At 38.7% G+C, this 21,888-nt stretch overlaps 1 protein-coding gene across 4 annotated transcripts in view; it reads left to right on the forward strand.

The window, feature by feature from the left end:
- Positions 1 to 20,171, forward strand: part of LOC124172657 — a 115,993-nt gene extending 95,822 nt beyond the window's left edge. For all 4 annotated transcript variants that reach the window (XM_046552107.1, XM_046552110.1, XM_046552108.1 and 1 more), the window contains 3 exons: positions 3,027 to 3,237; positions 13,742 to 14,153; positions 19,712 to 20,171. In XM_046552107.1, coding sequence (XP_046408063.1) covers positions 3,027 to 3,237; positions 13,742 to 14,153; positions 19,712 to 19,805 — 717 coding nt within the window. In that variant the 3' untranslated portion in view covers positions 19,806 to 20,171. The remainder of the gene's footprint in view (positions 1 to 3,026; positions 3,238 to 13,741; positions 14,154 to 19,711) is intronic.
- Positions 20,172 to 21,888: the final 1,717 nt, after the last annotated feature.

Raw genomic sequence — 21,888 nt, forward strand, 5'->3', positions numbered from 1 at the left:
ACTCACCACTTAAAGCATGTGAGCGACTGGCCAGCTGCTAGTTGGCTGGCTGACTCTAATGTGGCCGCGAACTGCAAGTGGGCACGGGCAAGCTACACCTCGGCAGAGATGGGCAGTATCGAAAATACTTGTATTTGAAATACGTATTTTCGATACTTTTGTAGTTTGTAATTTGTATCAGAAATACATTTTCTGAGAGTATTTTGTATTTTGTAACGAAAATACATCTAAAGAGTAGTTTGTATTTTTAAAATACATTCAAAATCAAAATACATGTAATGTTTTTGTGCATAAGTAGAAAGAGCGTGCGACGAGAAGGCAGGGATCCCAAATGAGTTGGTATTAGGGACAATAAATTGCCCCTTAATTTACTTCTGTAGCACCCGCAGGCGCTTGTATACTTGCAAAGCGTAGTCGCGTGTGGAGTAGTTTGCGAAATGTAGTTGTGCATTGCAGGGGCAGGAATTAAGGCTGTGGGGGGTTTAGGTGCAACTAATACCGGGGTGTGTGGGGGTATGGAATACCCACCAGGATAAGCAGTAGGTGCGAGATTAATAAATTACGGAATTTTAAGATTAATGGTTCAAAATGGTGAGTTTTACGGCTTTCTGGGGGATATTTTAATAATCCGTACACTATTCTGTTAGGAATATCAATCCAATTAAGTAAAATGGATTAAACTTAAAAAATTCTCAGAGCTCTGGGGGGGGGGTTATCCCCCAAACCCCCCCCTCCCCCAGATTTTTCTCCATTTTATTTAACACATTTTGCCATGAATAATGATCTAATTGCCAGTTTCCTATAAATACGTTGTAAGAATGTTTGATCCTCTCATTCTAAAAACAGTTCATATTTGAATCGATTTTTTAATTTTTTATTAGGTAAGAACTTCGGTGAAGGCATGTATTTTGTATTTTAATAGAGTATTTTGAAATTACATTTGTATTTAGTATTGAAAATACAATTTTTAGAAGTAATTTGTATTTTGTATTTGAAATACAGATTTTAAAAGTAATTTGTATTTTGTATCTTAAATACATTTGACAAGTATTTTGCCCATCTCTGCACCTCGGCCACTATATGTCTTATTCATTAATTTATTATTGCTCTACAACATAATTATTTAAAATATTCTGTATTTTGTCATATATCTGTGTTTCACTACATTTTATCGTCATCTACCTCATCATGAAAATAAAAAAATAGACGCTACAAAATGCATTGAAAGTGCGATACAATAAAAATGAAAGTGCGATTTTCACGCAACTCTACTCATAACCTTATAATCGTCATTAATCCCCATTTACGCACACACACTTCCCTCCAAGGGCCGTGGTCTAGGGTTAGGTTATCGGAAAGGAGCAGGTAGGGAAATGAATGCGCCGATTAAGCTGAGCTGACCTGGCGAACTTCATACCGTGTAGTCTCACGATCTATATATATTGAATATGCTTTTTCTTAAAATATATCGAATCGTTATTACGTACAGGATTTTCTATCCACGTACATAGTTGACCAGGAATTTTAGGGTTGATGATCAAAGACTGGAACAGGATTGCGAATTTTCAATACACGTGTCAGTATACTTGATAATTCGATACGATAATGATAGCAAATATGCCAAAGCTATTTTTTTCAAATTGGAATATATTGAGAATAACTATTTTTTAGTACCAAAGAAATTTGGGGAATCGTTACAATTTAGTATTTTACACACTGCATTATGGACATATGTTTTGCGAGTGGTATATCTTTATATATTTATCTAAGGAATCTGCGTTTCATTTTCAAGTTTCGCTTATCACAACGCTTTTGGACTTTAAGAGTTGAAAAATAACCACAAAATCATCACTGTCTTGAAATTTTAAAAACCTTATTCCAATTATGTCTCAGTGCTAAACTTAGCCTATTCAAATAATGAACTATCCGTCAAATGAAATCATATTGAAAATAACAAATAATTTTAAAAGTAAACAATTAAGTTCCTTACCCTTTCAAAAACCGGCAGGGAAATTTTTGAATATTTTAAACACTTATGGACACAATACTCGACAACACGTGACACAACAATGTTCCCACCCTCCTAATTACCCGCTTGAAGAATTCAAGCACCCAATCGACTCGCGTATATTCCGCATTGTATAAGTAAAAAAGATTAGTAGTAGGGTAGGGTATTGTGATCGCGTATATTCCGCATGTTATTCAAAAAAGACAAAAGACAAACGGAATTCGGGTGATATTTCGTGCAATATCGTTGCTGAAGGTTTACATGAATTAAACAGCACTCAAACGAAAAAACACAATTAGAAAGGTCTTACTAGTTTTATTGAAAGCTATTCGATGATGTCTAGTCAACTTCTTTTGAAAAATATCTTCAATGAAGGCTTTCTTCTTCTCTTGATAAAGGAGCCTATAGCAGGCAGTCTCTCTCCCAAATAAATCACCTAGATTAGAGTCAATTACCAACAATTCCCTTCATTATATACGTTCGTATATACTGCCGATACTGACATTTGAAACAATTGAATGTTGGGATGCGCAATAAACATCGCGGGAATTTTAAAAAAATTACAGACCAACGTCCGAAAGTCCGAATTTAGCGTACGAAAGTCGAGTAAAAGGTGTCAATTTTGAATGTACGAAAGTGCGAATTGTACGAAAGTCGAGTGAACGAAAGTCGAGGACCGCCTGTAGTGCCTTTCATTTCCGAAGGATATGAAAAAATGGTGCATATCACTGAAACCTCTCTATAGTGAACCTCCATGCATAAAATTGCCCAAAAATTGGTCCCCTCCATTACGATACAAAGAGGCTTTACTGGATTCCTGCCTAAAATGGCTTTTCAACAGACCGTGAATTTGACGACACTAAGACCGTGAAAACCTGGAAATAACCGCGAATTTTATGATTTAGTTGGAGTGGGTAGCCTGTCAAAACAGCTATCCTAACTACATTTTGTATTTTTTTTAGCATTGCTGTTTTTTCTACAAAGACGCTCAATTGTTTTTCCTGCCTCCCTCTTGCAGGGGACCAACTTGGAGCTGAGTGTCGAGGAGGCTGCCGAGGGCAACCAGAGCGTGGTGACCACGACGCCGAGCAGGGAGGCTGAGATGCCCACGGATCCCATGCACCGCAAGCGCTCCGAGAAGTGGGGACTCAAGAAATTCAGCTGCCACATCTGCAAGAAGCCCTTTGCGCTGCGTCACCACCTCACCATACACGTGCGGACGCACACAGGTGGGAAACATTTGCGCAACACTCTGTTCTCAAGGCTTGGGAGAATGCAACCGGTGAAAATAGCCCTCATGGCATTAGGGTCAGTAACAGTGGTGAGTCGATGAAGAACTCCCACGAGTGACATGGCCTTGGATTTCATTTTGTTGAGGTGCGGAAGAAAAGTTAGTTTGGGGCCATTCCATGCCAAATGGTCCAGTAAATAGTGGACTTGACACCCAAGATTCTTGGATGTCAATAAAATTTTGTATGCTAAATACATGTATTTAGTTAGGAAAAAGTCCAAAATTTCAGCTCATTCTGACAAATAGTTCCAGAGATATGGTAGCTTGAAATTTTAGTCTATTCCGATTTCCAAGCATTGTGTGCATGCCGAATGATCGTCCATGAATTCTCGTTTTTACTTGACAAATCAACAATTTTGAAGCTAGAGGCTTCTAAATTCATTCAATTGTTCCAAATTTCATGGAGAATCATAAGATACCAAAAAAAATGTGAATCATAACCTTCTATCACAACAAAAATTAATCCCAAACACAAAAAATATGATTTGTGTAAAATCCGTGCATCGATTTAGAAAAAAAATCAATCAAAATTCACTCTGTTCTTGAGGATATTTATTTTATTTATTTATTTGTTTAAGTAAATTTCACGTGCAGCCAGTTTACAGTGAAATTTTTAACAATGACATTTAGACATAATACAATGACAACATAAAAACAAACAAAGAATTAACCAGTGGGGAATTATAACATTCAATTAGGAGACATATGGGTCAGAGCTTGTGCAGTGAATTTTATGCATGACAGGTGAAAAGGATCTATGGAAGGAGGGAGTTAGTTTAGGAGGGAGGAGAGGCGATATAAAGGTGAGCGCTTGGTCAGGGAAATTCTGGGAATAACAGGCAGATGGAGTAGTTATAGTGAGCGGGTGGAATGAGTCGGTATTCTAAAATTCAACAGAGAGAGGAGTTAAGGGCAGTCAAAAGTTGAGTTCAAGACGTTGTGTAGAAAGTTGAAGTCCGTTTTAAGTCTGAGGTTCTGCAGATTAGACAAGGGAAGAGAAGACAATGCAGCATCAGAGGACATATTGCGTAAGTGAGGGATTCTTTGCCTAACTATTTTGGCAAAGAAGTGGGGGATGCAATCAAGGGATTTTAGGTTAGTCGGGGCTGACATGGACCAAATTGGGGAGCAATACAAAACTATGGGAAGGACAATCGTTGAGAAATAGGAGTGGAGTGCACTTGGATCCTTAATTTCCGTGAAGCGGTAAAGGAACTAAGAAAGGAACTTCCTTATGGAACTTGCTCAATCAAGACTTTTACTAAGCATCAGTACATATCTGTCAGAATCTATCACAGAACCATGCCTTGCCTTTTACATTAGGGTAATCCTTCACGTCTAGACTCATTTGGTTCCCAACCATTCAAAGCAAGTCCTATACTTCGTAATTGATATCATAGAGGCTCATAAAATCTCTAGGTGTTTATGTAGTTTATTCTTCCAATGAGTTGGAGTAAGCCAGACAATATATTACCTCTTGTGCTGCCTGCAGTGAATTATTGTACAGTGGAACTTGGTTAGTACGTTCCTCCTTAGTACGTTTTCCTCCTTAGTACGGCGATTTCCCTCGGTCCCGGTACCATCCGAACAAAATACAGGTAAAAGAATTTGGTTAGTACGTTTGAAAAAATTGCGCTTTCCTGGTTAGTACGCTCAATTGCTTGCCGTGACGCAACCCGCAATTCGTTCTCTAGTGTCTTCTTAAGGGTCGCAAACGTCTGAATTCATGATTTAATTTATTATTATTAGCCATTAACATTCTTCCATTCATTCCACATCTCTTTCTTCTACCGTAATTTATCCAAATGCATTTCTGAATTCTTGTGACGTGCTGAATAATAAAATGCGGCCATTTTTCGGGAATGTCTGACTATGAAAGACTACAGCCAATAAGAAGCCCCAATTTTCCCCACCCAGAGCTCCTCACCTTCTGTTGCCTTTGGAGCGCTTGGGAGTGCCCACTGCTGCGCACGAAGTTCGAGTGGGAATTTGTTGCTATTGCACGAGTTATCATGATGAAGAAATGAGTCTTAACGGTATTAGACAATTCCCACATTATCTAAAGCAGTACTTCTCCATAAACTCGACGTCGTACGTATTTACTTGACTACTGTTGCAGGAGCAGACGATTCTCTGGTTCTCCACGCGAAGCTTAGCTTAAAAATACTTGATCTCGGAACGAAAGCAGACGACATTAGACAAATTTTGAATGTAAATTTCAACTGTTTAATATAAAATTTTCTTGTAATTACGTCGTAATCTAATAATCTTGCGTGTCATCAGTCGATATATCGATCGATTTTACAATCGAAATGGTATCATTCCAGAAGCGAATGTCTACGGCTGTTGCCGTAATTTGAAAGTCAATATAATTTTGCCCAATTTTTATGATGTTTAAAAAACCAGTTGACTTACTCCGGGTTGTTGTTATATTCTCCGAGTACGCTGTGAGAAAGAAAAATGACTTGTCTGAGCTTCACTCGTCCTCGTTCTGTAAATATATATAAATCACGGGAGATAGACGCGGTAATCATGAAATCGTCTCCGGGATGTCCATGAAAAATTGCGATTTTTATTCAGAAAAGGGTTTGTTTTTCATGGTAGCGCTCATTTTCTTGATTTTAAATGTGAAAAGAGTTCAGGTAGGCGATCCTATGAGAACTACCGATAGTAATTGTAATTATGACGACTTTTCCACAGATTGCAATAACCCGGACTGCTATTATTTACTTTCCTCGTTAGTACGTTTTCCTGGTTAGTACGTTCATTTTTCGTGGTCCCTTCAGAAACGTACTAACCAAGTTCCACTGTATTTGTATTAGAACAGAATGCACATTTTTGTTACTATACACTCTCATGAATTACAACATATCATCCGCAGTATTTGTTATCCATATTTAACGCCACTAAATGTTTTCTGCATACAACTTGCTGTACTTATTAAATGCCATCTTTAAAAACCATCCTATCTCGTAAAATGGTGATGCCGTGGGAATTAAATATAATATAGAAACACTTTCGCCTGTACGACAATTGATTTATAATCAGGAGATTTTCTCGATAATATTTGGTGGATCGAGGCAATCCCATACGGAATCAAATAATCTCGCTGAATTATTCCAATTACAGTAACGAATGTTAATGGATGTTTTCTTTCACTAGTGTAAACAAGGTGGATTTTATGGAAGCCAAAAAGATGCGAAACGTATGTGTAGTTATCCAAGTTAATCAGTGCACTTTGATCATTATCAGAACATCACAGTGCAACATCGCAGATTTACGTGAAATTTTAGGCACTTCACCAATTGAATCATAACAGTTGCCATTGATGAAACATTGAATTATTGTATTTGTATTAGAACAGAATGCCCATTTTTGTTACTATGCACTCTCATGAATTACAACGTATCACCCACAGTATTTATTATCCATATTTAACGCCACTAAATGTTTTCTGCATACAACTTAACCAACGCAATGCAACCGGTGAAAATAGCTATCACGGCATCAGGGTCTTAGTGGTGTGCAGATGATGGGGAGGGGCGGCACAAATAATAGGGTAGTTTCCTTCATCAAAGAAAACGAAAGGCATTGATTGCGATTCGTTACCCACCATTAGTGTATTCATAATACACAAATTATTTGGTTTTAGAAATACCGGGTTAGACGAATGGCAATGGTCCATTTTTATCCTCATTTGAAAAGGGCCAGATTGGCGCCCGTGCGATGCCACTCCACGTGACGTCACAGGGACCTAGTTTCTATACAAGTAGATAAGAGTTTTACATTGTTTGAGATTACCAATGCATGCATGAGGCACAGAGCTCAGGGAAACATGTCTTAATAATCACGTATGAAAACTGCCTATGGTCGGAAAGTTTCATTTGTTTGATAGGATATTAATAATCCTTATTTAAGTCAAGCTCTACCTGCTAGCAGGGTACTCTGCTACCTACTAGCATCCTGCGTCGTATCATCGCTCAGAGCTTCGCCCCAAGGTCACCTCACTTGCGGCAGCGGGAACCAGAATGACGTCAAACGGGGTTTACCCCGTATTCATACTTAGCTGTCGCGTTTTTGCGCTCTTGAAAATTTTCACTTTTCATTTAATCGCGAAAAATAGATATCGACATTTAAAAATCTAAAAGCGTGAAATGCGTACTCCAGGAGTAATAATCTTTCGATTTAGGCAATAAAAAAATAATAGGAAACCACCCTATTGGAAATCACGGATGATCCAAAATTTCACTTTAATTTCTCGCTACTTTCATCATTTACGTTAGTCAATCAGTCTATTGTTATGTAGGCATGTTTTATGATATTTTTTATTTTTTTCCAGTTTTTTATTTTTCATTAAGAACTTTCTTTTCCCATCTGCGATCTTTTTTTTAGCAGGGATAAATTGATTAACAGCGGTGAGTCAATGAAGAACTCCCACGACTGACATGGCCTTGGATTTCATTTTGTTGAGGTGCGGAAGAAAAGTTAGTTTGGGGGCGGAAGTAACACCCAGGTCATTGATGGAGGAATCTATCGGAATAATTTCATTAAAAATAGTATAAATTATAAGGAGTTATGGTGCGTTTTAAAGTAAAAGGTATGTATGCATTTCGATTTTCTTGTATTAATTTTGAGTTGCCACTGAAGGCACCATGCCTCGAGGGAATGAAGGGAAGACGGCAAAGACTGAGAGTCAGTAGTATTCTCAACTCTTTTTAATATTTTGCAGTCGTCTGCAAAGAGGAGAAATCCGCATTCGTTAGAAAGTGCCCAGCTCATAATATTGTCAATGAAGAGGGAAAGGGAAGCGTCGCATTGAAAAAGTATGAACGTGTTGCGTACGGATGGCGAGAATTCTTGTCATTTTTTTCCCGAACGTTCCGGACGGATGACGAAGATTCTCGTCATTTAGGCGCGTCAACCTAAAAAATTTTAAAGCGTGCAATACGTATTCGTTAGGACATTTTCAGTTGTTGTTCGTTGTTCATAATGAATTGATGCATCATAATGTTTGATTGGGTAAAGTTATATTCTAAACATTAGCTTTTTAACCATGTTTAAACCAAAGGCATTAACGCCCTAGTAGGCACATATTTCCAATCTCAACACCTCCACTCAGAATCGGCGTTCCTAGGAATTTAAACACCCCGATACGCAATGTGTTAAAAGGCTCTCGCCAGCTGGACTATAGATGCATTAGGTAGGAAACATTTGCACCACACTCTGTCATTAGAAAGCAATCGACAAAGTTCGCGATGGCCCAACTTCATCAGTCCGCAACACACGGTCACTGGGACACGCAGTCGACCTTAACCTTTCGTCAAGTACAATATTGGAATTGCTGAGTTCAGGCGTAAGGTGCCTGACAGGCTAAATGGATGTAGATACGTCAAAATGCACTAAATTTTTGCCCTAAAGGGCAATATCTCGGCAAAATCTATAGGGAATGACCATAAAAATATTATACTGTACTATATTTTTTGAATTTCGACCCTCCCCCCCTAAATTGCATTTGAGCGAGGGTCAGGGGTTCACGTAGAGGTCACAAATTTTTCAGGCCTTATTTTTGATCGGTCCCACAACTTTTTTTCATTGGGCCAGATGGATTTGAAAAAAATCGATTTTTCCAATCCGCCCTACCGTACAGTCCCGGACTGAAGGCAGAAGTGACAGTGTGTGGCGATTCCTTGAGGCGGATCGTTGGCCGGATGGGAATCCAATGAGGTCTGGCCTCAAGGCCAAGCGACCTCGAGGCCGGACCTCAAATCTAATGCTTATTCTGGTGTAGCCTAGCATTAAAATGCAAATATCCTGGTGCTTTTGAGTCTGATTTTATTTTATTACAAAGATCGTGGAAAACATCGAAGAAGTGTGAACTTACGCACGGATAATCCGCAACACGGATTATCGGGAGTGTGCTGTCCGTATATTTTCAAATTTTAAGAATTTTATTGATGTAGATTTGAGCCTGGACTCAAGTCATATATAGATTCGATTTTGGATTCTGAGTCGAGAAAATTGTAGATTTAACCCGTTCGAATAAAGGCCGTTTACGTACTTGCGCAATCTGACGTGTGTACGAAAGCGCAATGAAAATTGCATCGTGTAAAGCAGTGAATTGCTAGAACACAAGCGAGAATGCGTGGATGTGAGATGGCGAAAAAGCCCGTTCTAGTTTCGTTCATGCATTCGCGCAATTCCACGCCATTTTAGAAATTAATGCAGCTCTAACTTGCGCAATTCTGTGCCCCGTGTAAAATGGCCATAATATCGATTAGTTCTTAATTCATTGTGCTGTAACGAGTTCCTCCGCAAAGCCTTTGCTTACTTCAATACAGTGGAACTTGGTTAGTACGTTCCTCCTTAGTACGTTTTCCTCCTTAGTACGGCGATTTCCCTCGGTCCCGGTACCATCCGAACAAAATACAGGTAAAAGAATTTGGTTAGTACGTTTGAAAAAATTGCGCTTTCCTGGTTAGTACGCTCAATTGCTTGCCGTGACGCAACCCGCAACTCGTTCTCCAGTATCTTCTTAAGGGTCGCAAACGTCTGAATTCATGATTTAATTTATTATTATTAGCCATTAACATTCTTCCATTCATTCCACATCTCTTTCTTCTACCGTAATTTATCCAAATGCATTTCTAAATTCTTGTGATGTGATGAAAAATAAAATGCGGCCATTTTTTGGGAATGTCTGACTATGAAAAACTGCAGCCAATAAGAAGCCCCAATTTTCCCCACCCCGAGCTCCTCACCTTCTGTTGCCTTTGGAGCGCTTGGGAGTGCCCACTGCTGCGCACAAAGTTCATGAGTGGGCAATTGTTGCTATTGCACGAGTTATCATGATGAAGAAATGAGTCTTAACGGTATTAGACAATTCCCACATTATCTAAAACAGTACTGCTCCATAAACTCGACGTCGTGCGTATTTACTTGACTACTGTTGCGGGAGCAGACGATCCTCTGGATCTCCACGCGAAGCTTAGCTTAAAAATACTTGATCTCGGAACGAAAGCAGACGACATTAGACAAATTTTGAAAGTAAATTTCAACTGTTTAATATAAAATTTTCTTGTAATTACGTCGTAATCTAATAATCTTGCGTGTCATCAGTCGATATATCGATCGATTTTACAATCGAAATGGTATCATTCCAGAAGCGAATGTCTACGGCTGTTGCCGTAATTTGAAAGTCAATATAATTTTGCCCAATTTTTATGATGTTTAAAAAACCAGTTGACTTACTCCGGGTTGTTGTTATATTCTCCGAGTACGCTGTGAGAAAGAAAAATGATTTGTCTTCGCTTTTCTGAGCTTCACTCGTCCTCGTTCTGTAAATAGATATAGGATAAATCACGGGAGATAGACGCCGTAATCATGAAATCCTCTCCGGGATGTCCATGAAAAATTGCGATTTTTATTCACATGGTATTGTTTTTCATGGTAGCGCTCATTTTCTTGATTTTAAATGTGAAAAGAGTTCAGGAAGGCGATCCTATGAGAACTACCGATAGTAATTGTAATTATGACGAATTTTTCACTGATTGCAATAACCCCGACTGCTATTATTTACTTTCCTCGTTAGTACGTTTTCCTGGTTAGTACGTTCATTTTTCGTGGTCCCTTCAGAAACGTACTAACCAAGTTCCACTGTATATGATCACACAGGTGAATTAAATTTAATTATGATTGTCATTATCTTAAGTCTGGTTCTAGCCAGATTTAATGTGTCTCATTGTGAAGTATAGTATTTTTAGGTGTAATTTCATTACTGTAAGAGTGTCAAGTGCAGTGTACATTCATTGTTAAATTTTTAATGGTCTATATATTCTTACTTTAAATTGAGTGAACCTGTATTTTTTTATCTTATATATTTTATTTGCATTTAGATTGACTTAATATTTTTGGTTGGAAGGAAATTACTTTGCTTTTCTACAAAACACACACTTTATTGCCGACTAGTTTCGGTTACACTGTGCCATTTTCAAGACTAGTGACACACATAAGAATTTGCCGGGATATATACTCTGTGGTCGAGTGATTGGAGGGGAAGGGGAGAGGGGAGGTAAGTGACGGGAAGGGGGAAGGTGGGAAGAGATAGTGGAAAAAACCAGAGGTAGTTACAGAGTGGAGCGTGGGTTGGCGTCACAAGGATTTTTTGGCGTGTAATAGTGGAATGTCTAGGAGGGGGGAGTGGAAAGGGAAAAGGTGGTCATTAGCAATGGGTTCTTTCCTCTTTACAATTTTTTGTAAAGGATTTATCCTGTTGATCTCAATAAATAATATAATAATTTACGTGTTGCTCTGCAACAAATTCCTGTGACGGAGACTGTAAAATCATTTCAGGCTTGATTTTGTGGAAGTTTGCTGTATCCATGATAAAAACACAAACAGTAATTTCCACAGTATTTAATTCACCACTCCATGACTGACCATGGTCTCAACACTTACGAGGAGACATACTATACAGGTAAGGTAGAAAAAGTGTCACGGCTTTCTTCCACATAGGCCCGGGTTCGAGAGATATTCGCATGTAAAGATTTCGCACTGCATGACAGCCCTTGAGTAAGCGCTCCCCGTCATCTACGGCCATGGCGGTGCGGTCAAGGGCGTTAATCCCTTAACCTGTAGTTGGTTTCTCGGGTTCGAGTCCCAGTGGCGGCAATATTATTTCTCTTTTCTAATTTTTGAAATCACTGTTACATTTTATCCCCATTCGTTTTATTTGGGTACTTCGCGAATTTTTAAATTTAATATCAATATATAGATTTTAAACGAAACTCCAATTTGTGCCCTACCAAGCGAATTAGAAGATGTACATAATGACTTACCCTCAAACAATCTCACCACTCTATATGCTCGATGGTTCTACTCTTACGCAATCTGCAGAAGAGTAGAACCATCCGCCCTCCCTCTCCATCCCGTCGTGATCCACAAACGTATCCCTCAGCCCCCCAACGTACTGGGAGCGACAGTCGATCATGACGCGCATGTTTGCCTGACAAGGAGACATCGCCAAAGTGATGGTCGGGATCTGGATGTGGATGTTATTTTCTGAAACTATATAGGCGAGGTAGAAAAAGCGTCACGGCTTTCTTCCACATAGGCCCGGGTTTGAGAGATAAGGTGCAAATTTTATTCTCTTACCACTATTAGTTACGCCTAGCGGTACTATGTGGTACCACCAAAATTTTTTCCATCATAACATCACAAATATTTTGCTCACATTAAATAGCCATACTTTACATGACATATACATGTTATAAAAATCATAGTTTCATAATAAAACCTTTGTATTGACAGTACATAAGGCATAAGTAAAGAAAATCGAAATATTTGGTCTAAAAATTCCGTTTTTTTGGGCTAGTTGATAATAGGGTAGTTTCCTTCATCGAAGAAAACGAAAGGCATTGATTGCGATTCGTTGCCCACCATTACTGTATTCATAATATACAAATTATTTGGTTTTAGAAATACCGGTTAGGACGAATGGCAAGGGCCAAATTTTATCCTCATTTGAAAAGGGCCAGATTGGCGCCCATGCGATGCCACTCCACGTGACGTCACAGGAACCTAGTTTCTACACGAGAGGATAGGAGTTTTACATCTTTTGAGGTTACCAATGCATGCATGAGGCACAGAGCTCAGGGAAACATGTCTTAATAATCACCTATAAAAATTGCCTATGGTCGGAAAGTTTCCTTCGTTTGATAGGATATTAATAATCCTTATTTAAGCCAAGCGCTACCAGCCAGCGGGGTACTCAGCTACCCGCTAGCAGCCTACGTCGTATCAGCGCTAAGCCTCGCCTCAAGGTCACCTCATAGGGCGGCAGCGGGAACCAGAAATACGTCGTAAGGAGAGATTTCCTGGCATTCATACTTACGCGTCGCGTTTTCGCACGCTTGAAAATTGTCACTTTTCATTTAATCGCGAAAAATAGATATCGTCATTTAAAAATCTAAATGCGTCAAATACGTACTCCAGGTGTAATAATCTATCGATTTAGGCAATAAAAAAATAATAGGAAACCACCCTATTATGGGTTTAAAATAGCAAATTTATCGGATAAATTTTATTAAAAATATTCTTATCAATTTCAAACTCTCAAAAACCCTAATAAATTGCGTTAAATGACCATTTAGTACCACTAGGCGTTAATGGGTTAAATGTATGATCAAACTTATGTGTACTTCAAACAAAGTTTGACGAACGAAAAAAGTATGAACAAACAAAGTTTGACGTATCCTGCATCATTGTATATTTGTATTTATTGTATATATATTTTTTTTAACCTGACGTGTCCTATATCAGTGTACCCCCTTGTACTTCCAGATCTCTGGACAAATAAACATTATTATTATTATTATTATTATTACTTAAATGTATGATCAAACAGGTGAATATGTTTAATTGTATTTATGACTGTCGTTATCCAGGTGAGAAGCCGTACCGGTGCAAGTTCTGCAACAAGCCATTTGCGTCCCACTCTGGCCTGAGCGTCCACGTTCGCATCCACACGGGACACAAGCCGCACGTTTGCAACGTTTGCGGCAAGCGCTTCACGCAGAGCGGCACGGCCAAGGAGCACGCAAAGATCCACTTGGAGGAGCGCCAGCACAAGTGCGAGCAGTGCGGAAAGGCGTTTGCGCAGAAGCGCACGTACCTGAACCACGTCAAGTCGCACGAGAGGGACACGCCCGTCAAATGCGGGGTTTGCGGGACCATGCTCGCCTCGATGGCCAACTGGCGCAAGCACCACGCATTGGTCCACCTCGAGCGACGACCCTACAAGTGCGACGTGTGCGAGAAGGAGTTCGCCTCGAGCTGGTCGTTCCGATCTCACTACAGGTACGTGACCGTGTGGTTCACTGCCCTGTAATGGTCATAACCATGGTAAAATAACCTATATAAAATCTATCACTAAACAAGTTAAAATGATATAAACTTTCCAAAATAGTATTTTTGGGATTCTTTCATTTCATAATACCAGGTGTTTATAAATGAATATCGTGGTTTTAATGCTTTATAATGTTTATTACATTACACTTACAGTTATATATTATATGTCAAATGAAAGAGCAACTCAATTTTTTTTTTTTTTTTGGCATCAATGCTCATGTACGTGATATGTTTCCGCCACGATCCGCTAGAGAGCGGTGGTAGCAAAGATGGCGACTAGTGAACAGAAAGCGTTGTTTGCTTTACAGTTTGCAAAGACTGAATCTGATTTGTAATCAATTGGTCGGGAGTAACGGAAGGTTGTTGATGACTGAGGTAATGACGGACTAGTCCGTAGGAGTGGGGGGAGGGGAAGGATGTAGGAGTGGGGGGAGGGGAAGGATTATGGGTAGAGATGCGTGAAAATCACAAATGCGATGTGCGCAAATAAATGCAACATAGATGCGATGACTGGACTTTTATGATATTTTTATGCAAATTTATGATATTTTTAAGCAACGCAATGACTGGACTTTTACGATATTTTTACACAAATTTATGATATTTTTACGCAATGCAATGACTGGACTTTGATGATATTTTTACGCAAATTTGCCTTTTCGACGGTTAAATTCGTTCATTTTGTGTCGAGCGGAGTTTAAATGCTCCGCCGACACTCACTGCTTAAAGCATGTGAGCGACTGGCCAGCTGCTAGCTGGCTGGCTGACTCTACGTGGCCGCGAACTACAAGTGGGCGCGGGCAAGCTACGCCTCCACCTCTATATGTCTTATTCCTTAATTTATTATTGTTCTACAACATAGTTATTTAAAATATTCTGTATTTTGTCATATAACTGTGTTTCTCTACATTTTATCGTCATCTACCTCATCATGAAAATAAAAAAATACACTACAAAATGTGATAAACTGTTATTGAAAGTGCGATAAAGTAAAAATGAAAGTGCGATTTTCACGTATCTCTAGTCATAACCATGGTCCTTACATACTGGTTGCTAATCTCCCAACATATTCAGGCTCGGGATTGTTGCCTGAGATTCCGCTTTCAGCCCTCACACGCCTCCCCTCAAACGAAACTCTGGGCACAGTGCGCTGCCACTAGGGGAAATATGGTACTAACTGCGCTGTCGAAAGCATATACCGCCGCCGACAGCGCAGTTAGTTCCATATTTCCCCTAGTGATAGCGCGACTGTGAGAGGTAGTTAGGCAGTCTCAGGGGTGTCTCCTTGGTATGATAAGTGGAGGTTTTATGAGATAAAGAGGTTCACTACAAGGAGGTTCGCCATTAAATTTACATGCGGTCCTCGACTTTCGTACACTCGACTTTCGTACAATTCGCACTTTCGTACGTTCAAAATTGACACCAATTACTTGACTTTCGTACGCTAAACTCGGACTTTCGGACGTTGGTCTGTAATTTTTTAAAATTCCCGCAATGTTTATTGCGCATCCCAACATTCAATTGTTTCAAATGGCAATATATGCGAACAATACGAACGTATATAATGAAGGGAATTGTTGGTAGCTGACTCTAATCTAGGTGATTTATTTGGGAGAGAGACTGCCTGCAATAGGCTCCTTTATCAAGAGAAGAAGAAAGCCTTCATTGGAGATATTTTTCAAAAGAAGTTGACTAGACATCATCGAATAGCTTTCAATAAAACTATAGTAAGACCTTTCTAATTGTGTTTTTTCGTTTGAGTGCTGTTTAATTCATGTGCACCTTCAGCAACGATATTGCGCGAAATATCACCCGAATTCCGTTTGTCTTTTTGAATAACGTGCGAAATATACGCGATCACGAATGTCACCTACCGAATGTCGAATTTTGGTGCAAAAATTAAAAGGTATCCAGAGTGCGGGTTCAACAATTGCATTTTGTTATGCTTCTTGATATGTCTTTTCATTTATAGTGGACGTAATAAGTGGAATGTCAACTTAAACGCCAAGAGGAAGTTTTACTCGATAGCCAACGGAGTTCTTGTTTTTTAAACTTTTATTTGCATTTTCTGCGTATTTTCGAATGAAATTAGATGATTTGAGGAGTTTTATTGACATATTATTAAAATTAAGTCAATTGAAATGAATTCCGTGAAAAAAAAGGTTGTTGTAAGTATATTCCGCTCTTTTGGAACGTAACCCCTAATTAGTATGGAAGTCAATGGTTCGACTTTCGTACATTCGACTTTCGTACAAGTTTTCGGGAACGCATTGTGTACGAAAGTCGGGGACCGCCTGTACATGTAAATCAGACGGTGCCGTTGGGGTGGTATGAAGTATGGAGGTTTATGATGTAAAGAGGTTCACTACGTAGAGGTTTTACTGTAGTTAAAAGAAGAATCTTTATTAATTTTTTTATGAAAACTTTGCTAAACCTTTAACTGTGCCATGCCAAAGTACACTCGGGTCATTTTCCCACAATCGTACAAAATTATGTCCATAGACTGCAATATAAATCAACCAATCCTGGTAAAGCAAAAATATAGTGGCATATTATCTTGTGTACTCTTTTACTAATTTTAGTTGCAAAATAGCAAAGAAAAAACATTATACAGTGAAACCTCGATATAACGACACCCCACGGTGCACTAATAAACACTCGCTATATCGAATTGTCGCTTTACCGGAGGTGGAGCAAATAATAGACAACATACCTGTTGTGAACAGATATACAGGAACAGGAGTGGTGCTGCGACAGATAAACATCTATCCGATAAACGTAAGCATAAATCCAGACGAAAGGCGATGTTTTTTTGCATCACTAAATTTCCTTACTCAAATAACGACCAATTATTCTAACAATTTATAAGCGCCGCACTGAATAAAAATCATGCAAAGCATTGTTTCGTCAATCATTATATTTATTGAACGACAGTTTACCGCATAAATTTGAGGCTGAGCACTCCATTAACTTCATTTCTAACAGATCGCTAGCAATTACAGAGGTTAAGGAGTCTTCATGAAAGTCTTCCGGCGCTGAAACCCTCGCTATGGCGAGAGCCAACACCGAAAGGGTCTCGTAAAAACGAATTTTTTAACACGCTTATTACAGGGTCAATTGACGGTGCATCGGCTATCTCTCGTAATAGCGGGGGTGTCGTTATAGCCGGTACTCGCTTTAACGAGGTTCCACTGTATTCCCCAAATTTAATGTCCACTGACTATTCGTTATATCCGTGGACAGTTCCTCATAGATTTTCGAAGAGGTGTTTATTGATTAACAACCTTTACTAAATAATTAAATATAAAATCTATCATTAAACAAGTTACAATGATGTAAACACTCCGATAGTCTTTTCAGGATACTTTTATTTCATAATACCAGGTGTTTATAAATTAATATCGGGGTTTTAACACTATATAATGTATATTACATTATACTTACAGTTATATATTATATGTCAAATGAAAGAGCAACTCAATTTTTTTTAGCAACAATGTGTGTGTGAAATGTTTCCGCCGTGATCCGCTAGATAGCGGTAGTAGCAAAGATGGCGACTAGTGAACAGAAAGCATTTTGTGTTTTACAGTTTTCAAAGGCAGAATCTGTGCAACGTGCGTTCCGCATTAAATTCGGTTGTGATCCTCTAAGTGACAATAACATCCGTAGATGGTATCATCAGTTTGAAGATACAGGCTGCCTTTGTAAAGGGAAGAGCACGGGACGACCAAGAGTTAGCAAAGAGACTGTTGAGCGAGTGAGAGAGTCGTTCACTCGCAGCCCAAAGAAATCAGTCCGGAAGGCTAGTTGTGAATTAAAAATTCCTGTTTCGACTGCTTGGAAAGTTTTAAGGAAACGCTTACAACAACGTCCTTACCGTTTACAGTTACTACAGGCTCTAAAGCCTACCAACCACGGATTACCTGCCAACTTCACACTGGAAATGTTGTTTCATGACGATGATGATTTTCTGGATCATGTTGTCTTCAGTGATGAATCGACTTTTCACCTCAGTAGACATGTAAACACTCATCATGTGTGGATCTGGGGTTACTGTGCGACACACGTTGCACAGTAAGTACAGATTCAGTCTTTGCAAACTGTAAAATACAAAACGCTTTCCGTTCACTAGTCGCCATCTTTGCTACTACCGCTTCCTACTTGATCGCAGCGGAAACATTTCACGTACATGTGTATTGCTCCTAAAAAACAAAACTGTTTGATTTGCTCTTTCATTTGATAAATAATTTATAACTGTTAAGTACAAATGCAATAACTATTATAAAGCGTTAAAACCCCAATATTCATTTATAAACAACCTATATTTATTTTGAAATAAAAAAACATTTTCCCTATCCAAAAAAGCAATGTCCGTGGACACACAGGAAAAAGGGGGAATCATTCATAAGAGATGATGGCAGCCCTGAACAACCAGTGCGTAGAGAAAGATATTGCCAGCTATATCGGATTGTTTGAGTTTAAACTTGATTTAGTGAATGTTTTAACGCTGGAAGAAAAATTTTGGTTCAGTTTTTCGAAAGAGCCAAGATCATCAATGATGTCTGTGGACAGGTAAAAATTAGTAAAAGTAAAATCTTTTACTAATTAGTAATTACAATTGAGATGTCTTTGGCAGCAATAAAATGCAAGTTCAAGGTTGTAAGGACACACAGTGGGCTGAAATCGAAAAAAGCTGGCCAAAAGTCGCTTTAGTCTTGAGTATTGCTAAATTAATGAAACTTTTTGCGAATTGGGTATTGTATGGACACAATGAAACTTATTTAGGATGATTAAGTCCAGAATATTGTTTAGGTGGGCAATAAAATATCCAAATAAAAGTCCCAACAATAAATTAATTTAGAGGAAATCGCCATGTCTTATAAGTTCAACAGAGTCAGGCTTCAATTGGTGGATGTTAGACATATTTAAATAAATGAAAGATCGTAGCACTTTTCCACAAGATTTTTTAATGCATACAACGCGTTTCAGGGGGGCTAGGGGAGTATTTGACATCTTTGAAGAAGGGGGTGGGAACAGGCGTACAGAGTGGAGACAGTGGGAAAAGATAAAACTACGGGATGTGGGGAACCCACGTTGGAAGGAGAGGACTCTAGTCATAACTGTAAAATGGTGTGGTCATAACTGTAAAATATAGTCCCTCCAACATCCACATCCAGTAGTTGTATCTTTTCCCACTGTCTCTACTCTCTACAACCGTTCCCACCCCCTTCCTCAAAGATGTCAAATCCTCTCCTACCCCCTCTGTTCTCAAGGGTATAAAAGGGATTTTCAAATGTTTTGAAGTGTCTTGTACCAGATGATGGCTCAGTGAGCCGAAACTCATTGTACGCATTAAAAATTCTTGTGGAAAAGTGCTACGATCTTTTATTTACTTGAATATGTCTAATAATATGAAACGTTGGCTAACAACTATTTTTTATTGTAAATATATGACCTATACTCCCAAGAATCATTTTATCTTTAATTATTGTTTCTTTTCGTTTCAGGATGCACAGCGGAGAGAAGCCGTACGAGTGCAAAGTTTGTCTCATGAGATTCGCCAACCCATCCAGTTACAAGTTGCACCTGCGCAAGCACTAGCAACCTGCGGTACGCTCCTCGGGAATGGAGTTTTTGCGATGCCTTCACAGACTGTTTTGGTGCATAACCGGACGCATTATCCCGGAACGGGAAGCTGCGATTATTGTTCCCAGATGCGCCCAAACGTGCGGGGGGGGGGGGGTGAAGGCTGCCTTTTTGTACAAATTGATGTAATTGTTTTGTCTCCCAGTTGCGTGATTGTATATAGCGTTGGATTGTGTGGATCAGAGAATGGTGTTCTATCGAACAAGGTGGACACACACGCCTACGGATTTGCTAGAAACTGAAGGAATATAATCATGAATGATATGTAATGGATTGTCAGCAAAAATGATAAATATACTAGGAAAAATCGTGTTACTGTAATAGTGGAGTTGTGATTTTTTCCTGGTCCTCTTCTGCAGAAGTATGTCCTTCATATAGTGAACAATGGTTTATGGAAAAAAATCAGACATGAACCTAAATTATGCACTTAACAGCAAATTAGTTTCAAAGCTTCAGGACTTTCATGCAAAATAAGTGACACATCCATTTCTCTGATATTTCAACACATACCTCTATGACCATTGACCCCCATGATGACCTTCAGAGGTCAAAATATCAACAATTTGGATCTATGAACTGCAAAACTGTCTTGGGCAACCTTTAAAACCTATGAATCGACACGTTGGTTGTCACGATGTTTACCTCTATGACCTTTGACTTCTGTGTTAACCATTGAGGTCGATTAGTGAATAATACGGGTATTTGGACAATATCAATGACTTGGGCATCCTTAAAAACCTGTGGATAGACACCTTCGTTGGTATGCTATTCTTTTTGCCACCCCTATAACCTTGAATGTGACCTTTCTGGGTCAATGGTTGAATTTTCGTGAATAAAAGTGTTATTTTCGGTTTCCTCGTGTCCGAAAACCTAAGAATTGACATCTTGGTCAATGAAATTCAGACTTTTTTCTACCTCGATTTTTTTAACATTGAAACCCCTTAAGGCAAATTCAAAATTTTGGTTTGGACCGAGAATTGTGAGGTCAGGAGTTCTAAATTGTAAAATTTTGCTTGTACTTGACAAAACTTAGGACCTTTCCCCATAAGTATGCCAATTTTCATGAATAAATAATAATAATAAATTTTATTGGCTGTGATACTCGTATGTTACAAGTATAGGACAAGTAAAATATAAATCTTAAATCATTTGTTACAATACACATACATATATCACAACATAGTACAATATTATACATCAGAAACTTATCTTTTTTTTATCTTACAATAATCAATTTCCTAGGAATTCATTTACAGTGGAACTTGTTTAGTACGTTTCTGAAGGGACCACAAAAAATGAACGTACTAACCAGGAAAACGTGCTAACGAGGAAAGTAAAAAATAGCAGTCGGGGTAATTGCAATCTGTGAAAAAGTCGTCATAATTACAAATACTATCGGTAGTTCTCGTAGGATCGCCTTCCTTAACTCTTTTCACCTTTAAAATAAAGAAAATGGGCGCTACATTGAAAAACAATACCATGTGAATAAAAATCACAATGTTTCATAGATTTCCCGAAGACAATTACATGAAAATGGCGTCTTTCTCCCGTGATTTATCCTATATATGTTTATAGATAGAGGACAAGTAAAGCTAAGTCATTTCTTTTTTGTCACAGCATACTCGGAGAATATAACAACAACCCTGAGCATGTCAACGGGTTGTTTTTAAACATCATAAAAATTGGACAAAATTATATTAAGCTTAAATTACGGCAACAGCCGTACACATTCGCTTCTGGATTAAACCATTTCGATTGTTATATCGAATTATAATACGCAAGATTATGATATTACGACGTAATTACAAGAAGATTTTATATTATACAGTTGAAATTTACTTTAAAAATTTGTTTAATGTCGTCTGCTTTCGTGCCGAGATCAAGAGATTTAAGCTAAGCTTCGCGTGGAGATCCAGAGCATCCTCTGCTCCCGCAGCAGTAGTCAAATACGCACGTACTCCGCAGCATTGTCGTCGTTCAGTACTGCTTTAGATAAAGTGGGAATTGGATGAGACTCATTTCTTCATCATGATAACTC

The sequence above is a fragment of the Ischnura elegans genome, assembly GCF_921293095.1.
Source record: "Ischnura elegans chromosome 13 unlocalized genomic scaffold, ioIscEleg1.1 SUPER_13_unloc_2, whole genome shotgun sequence".
In the NCBI taxonomy this organism is placed as follows: Eukaryota; Metazoa; Arthropoda; class Insecta; order Odonata; family Coenagrionidae; genus Ischnura; species Ischnura elegans.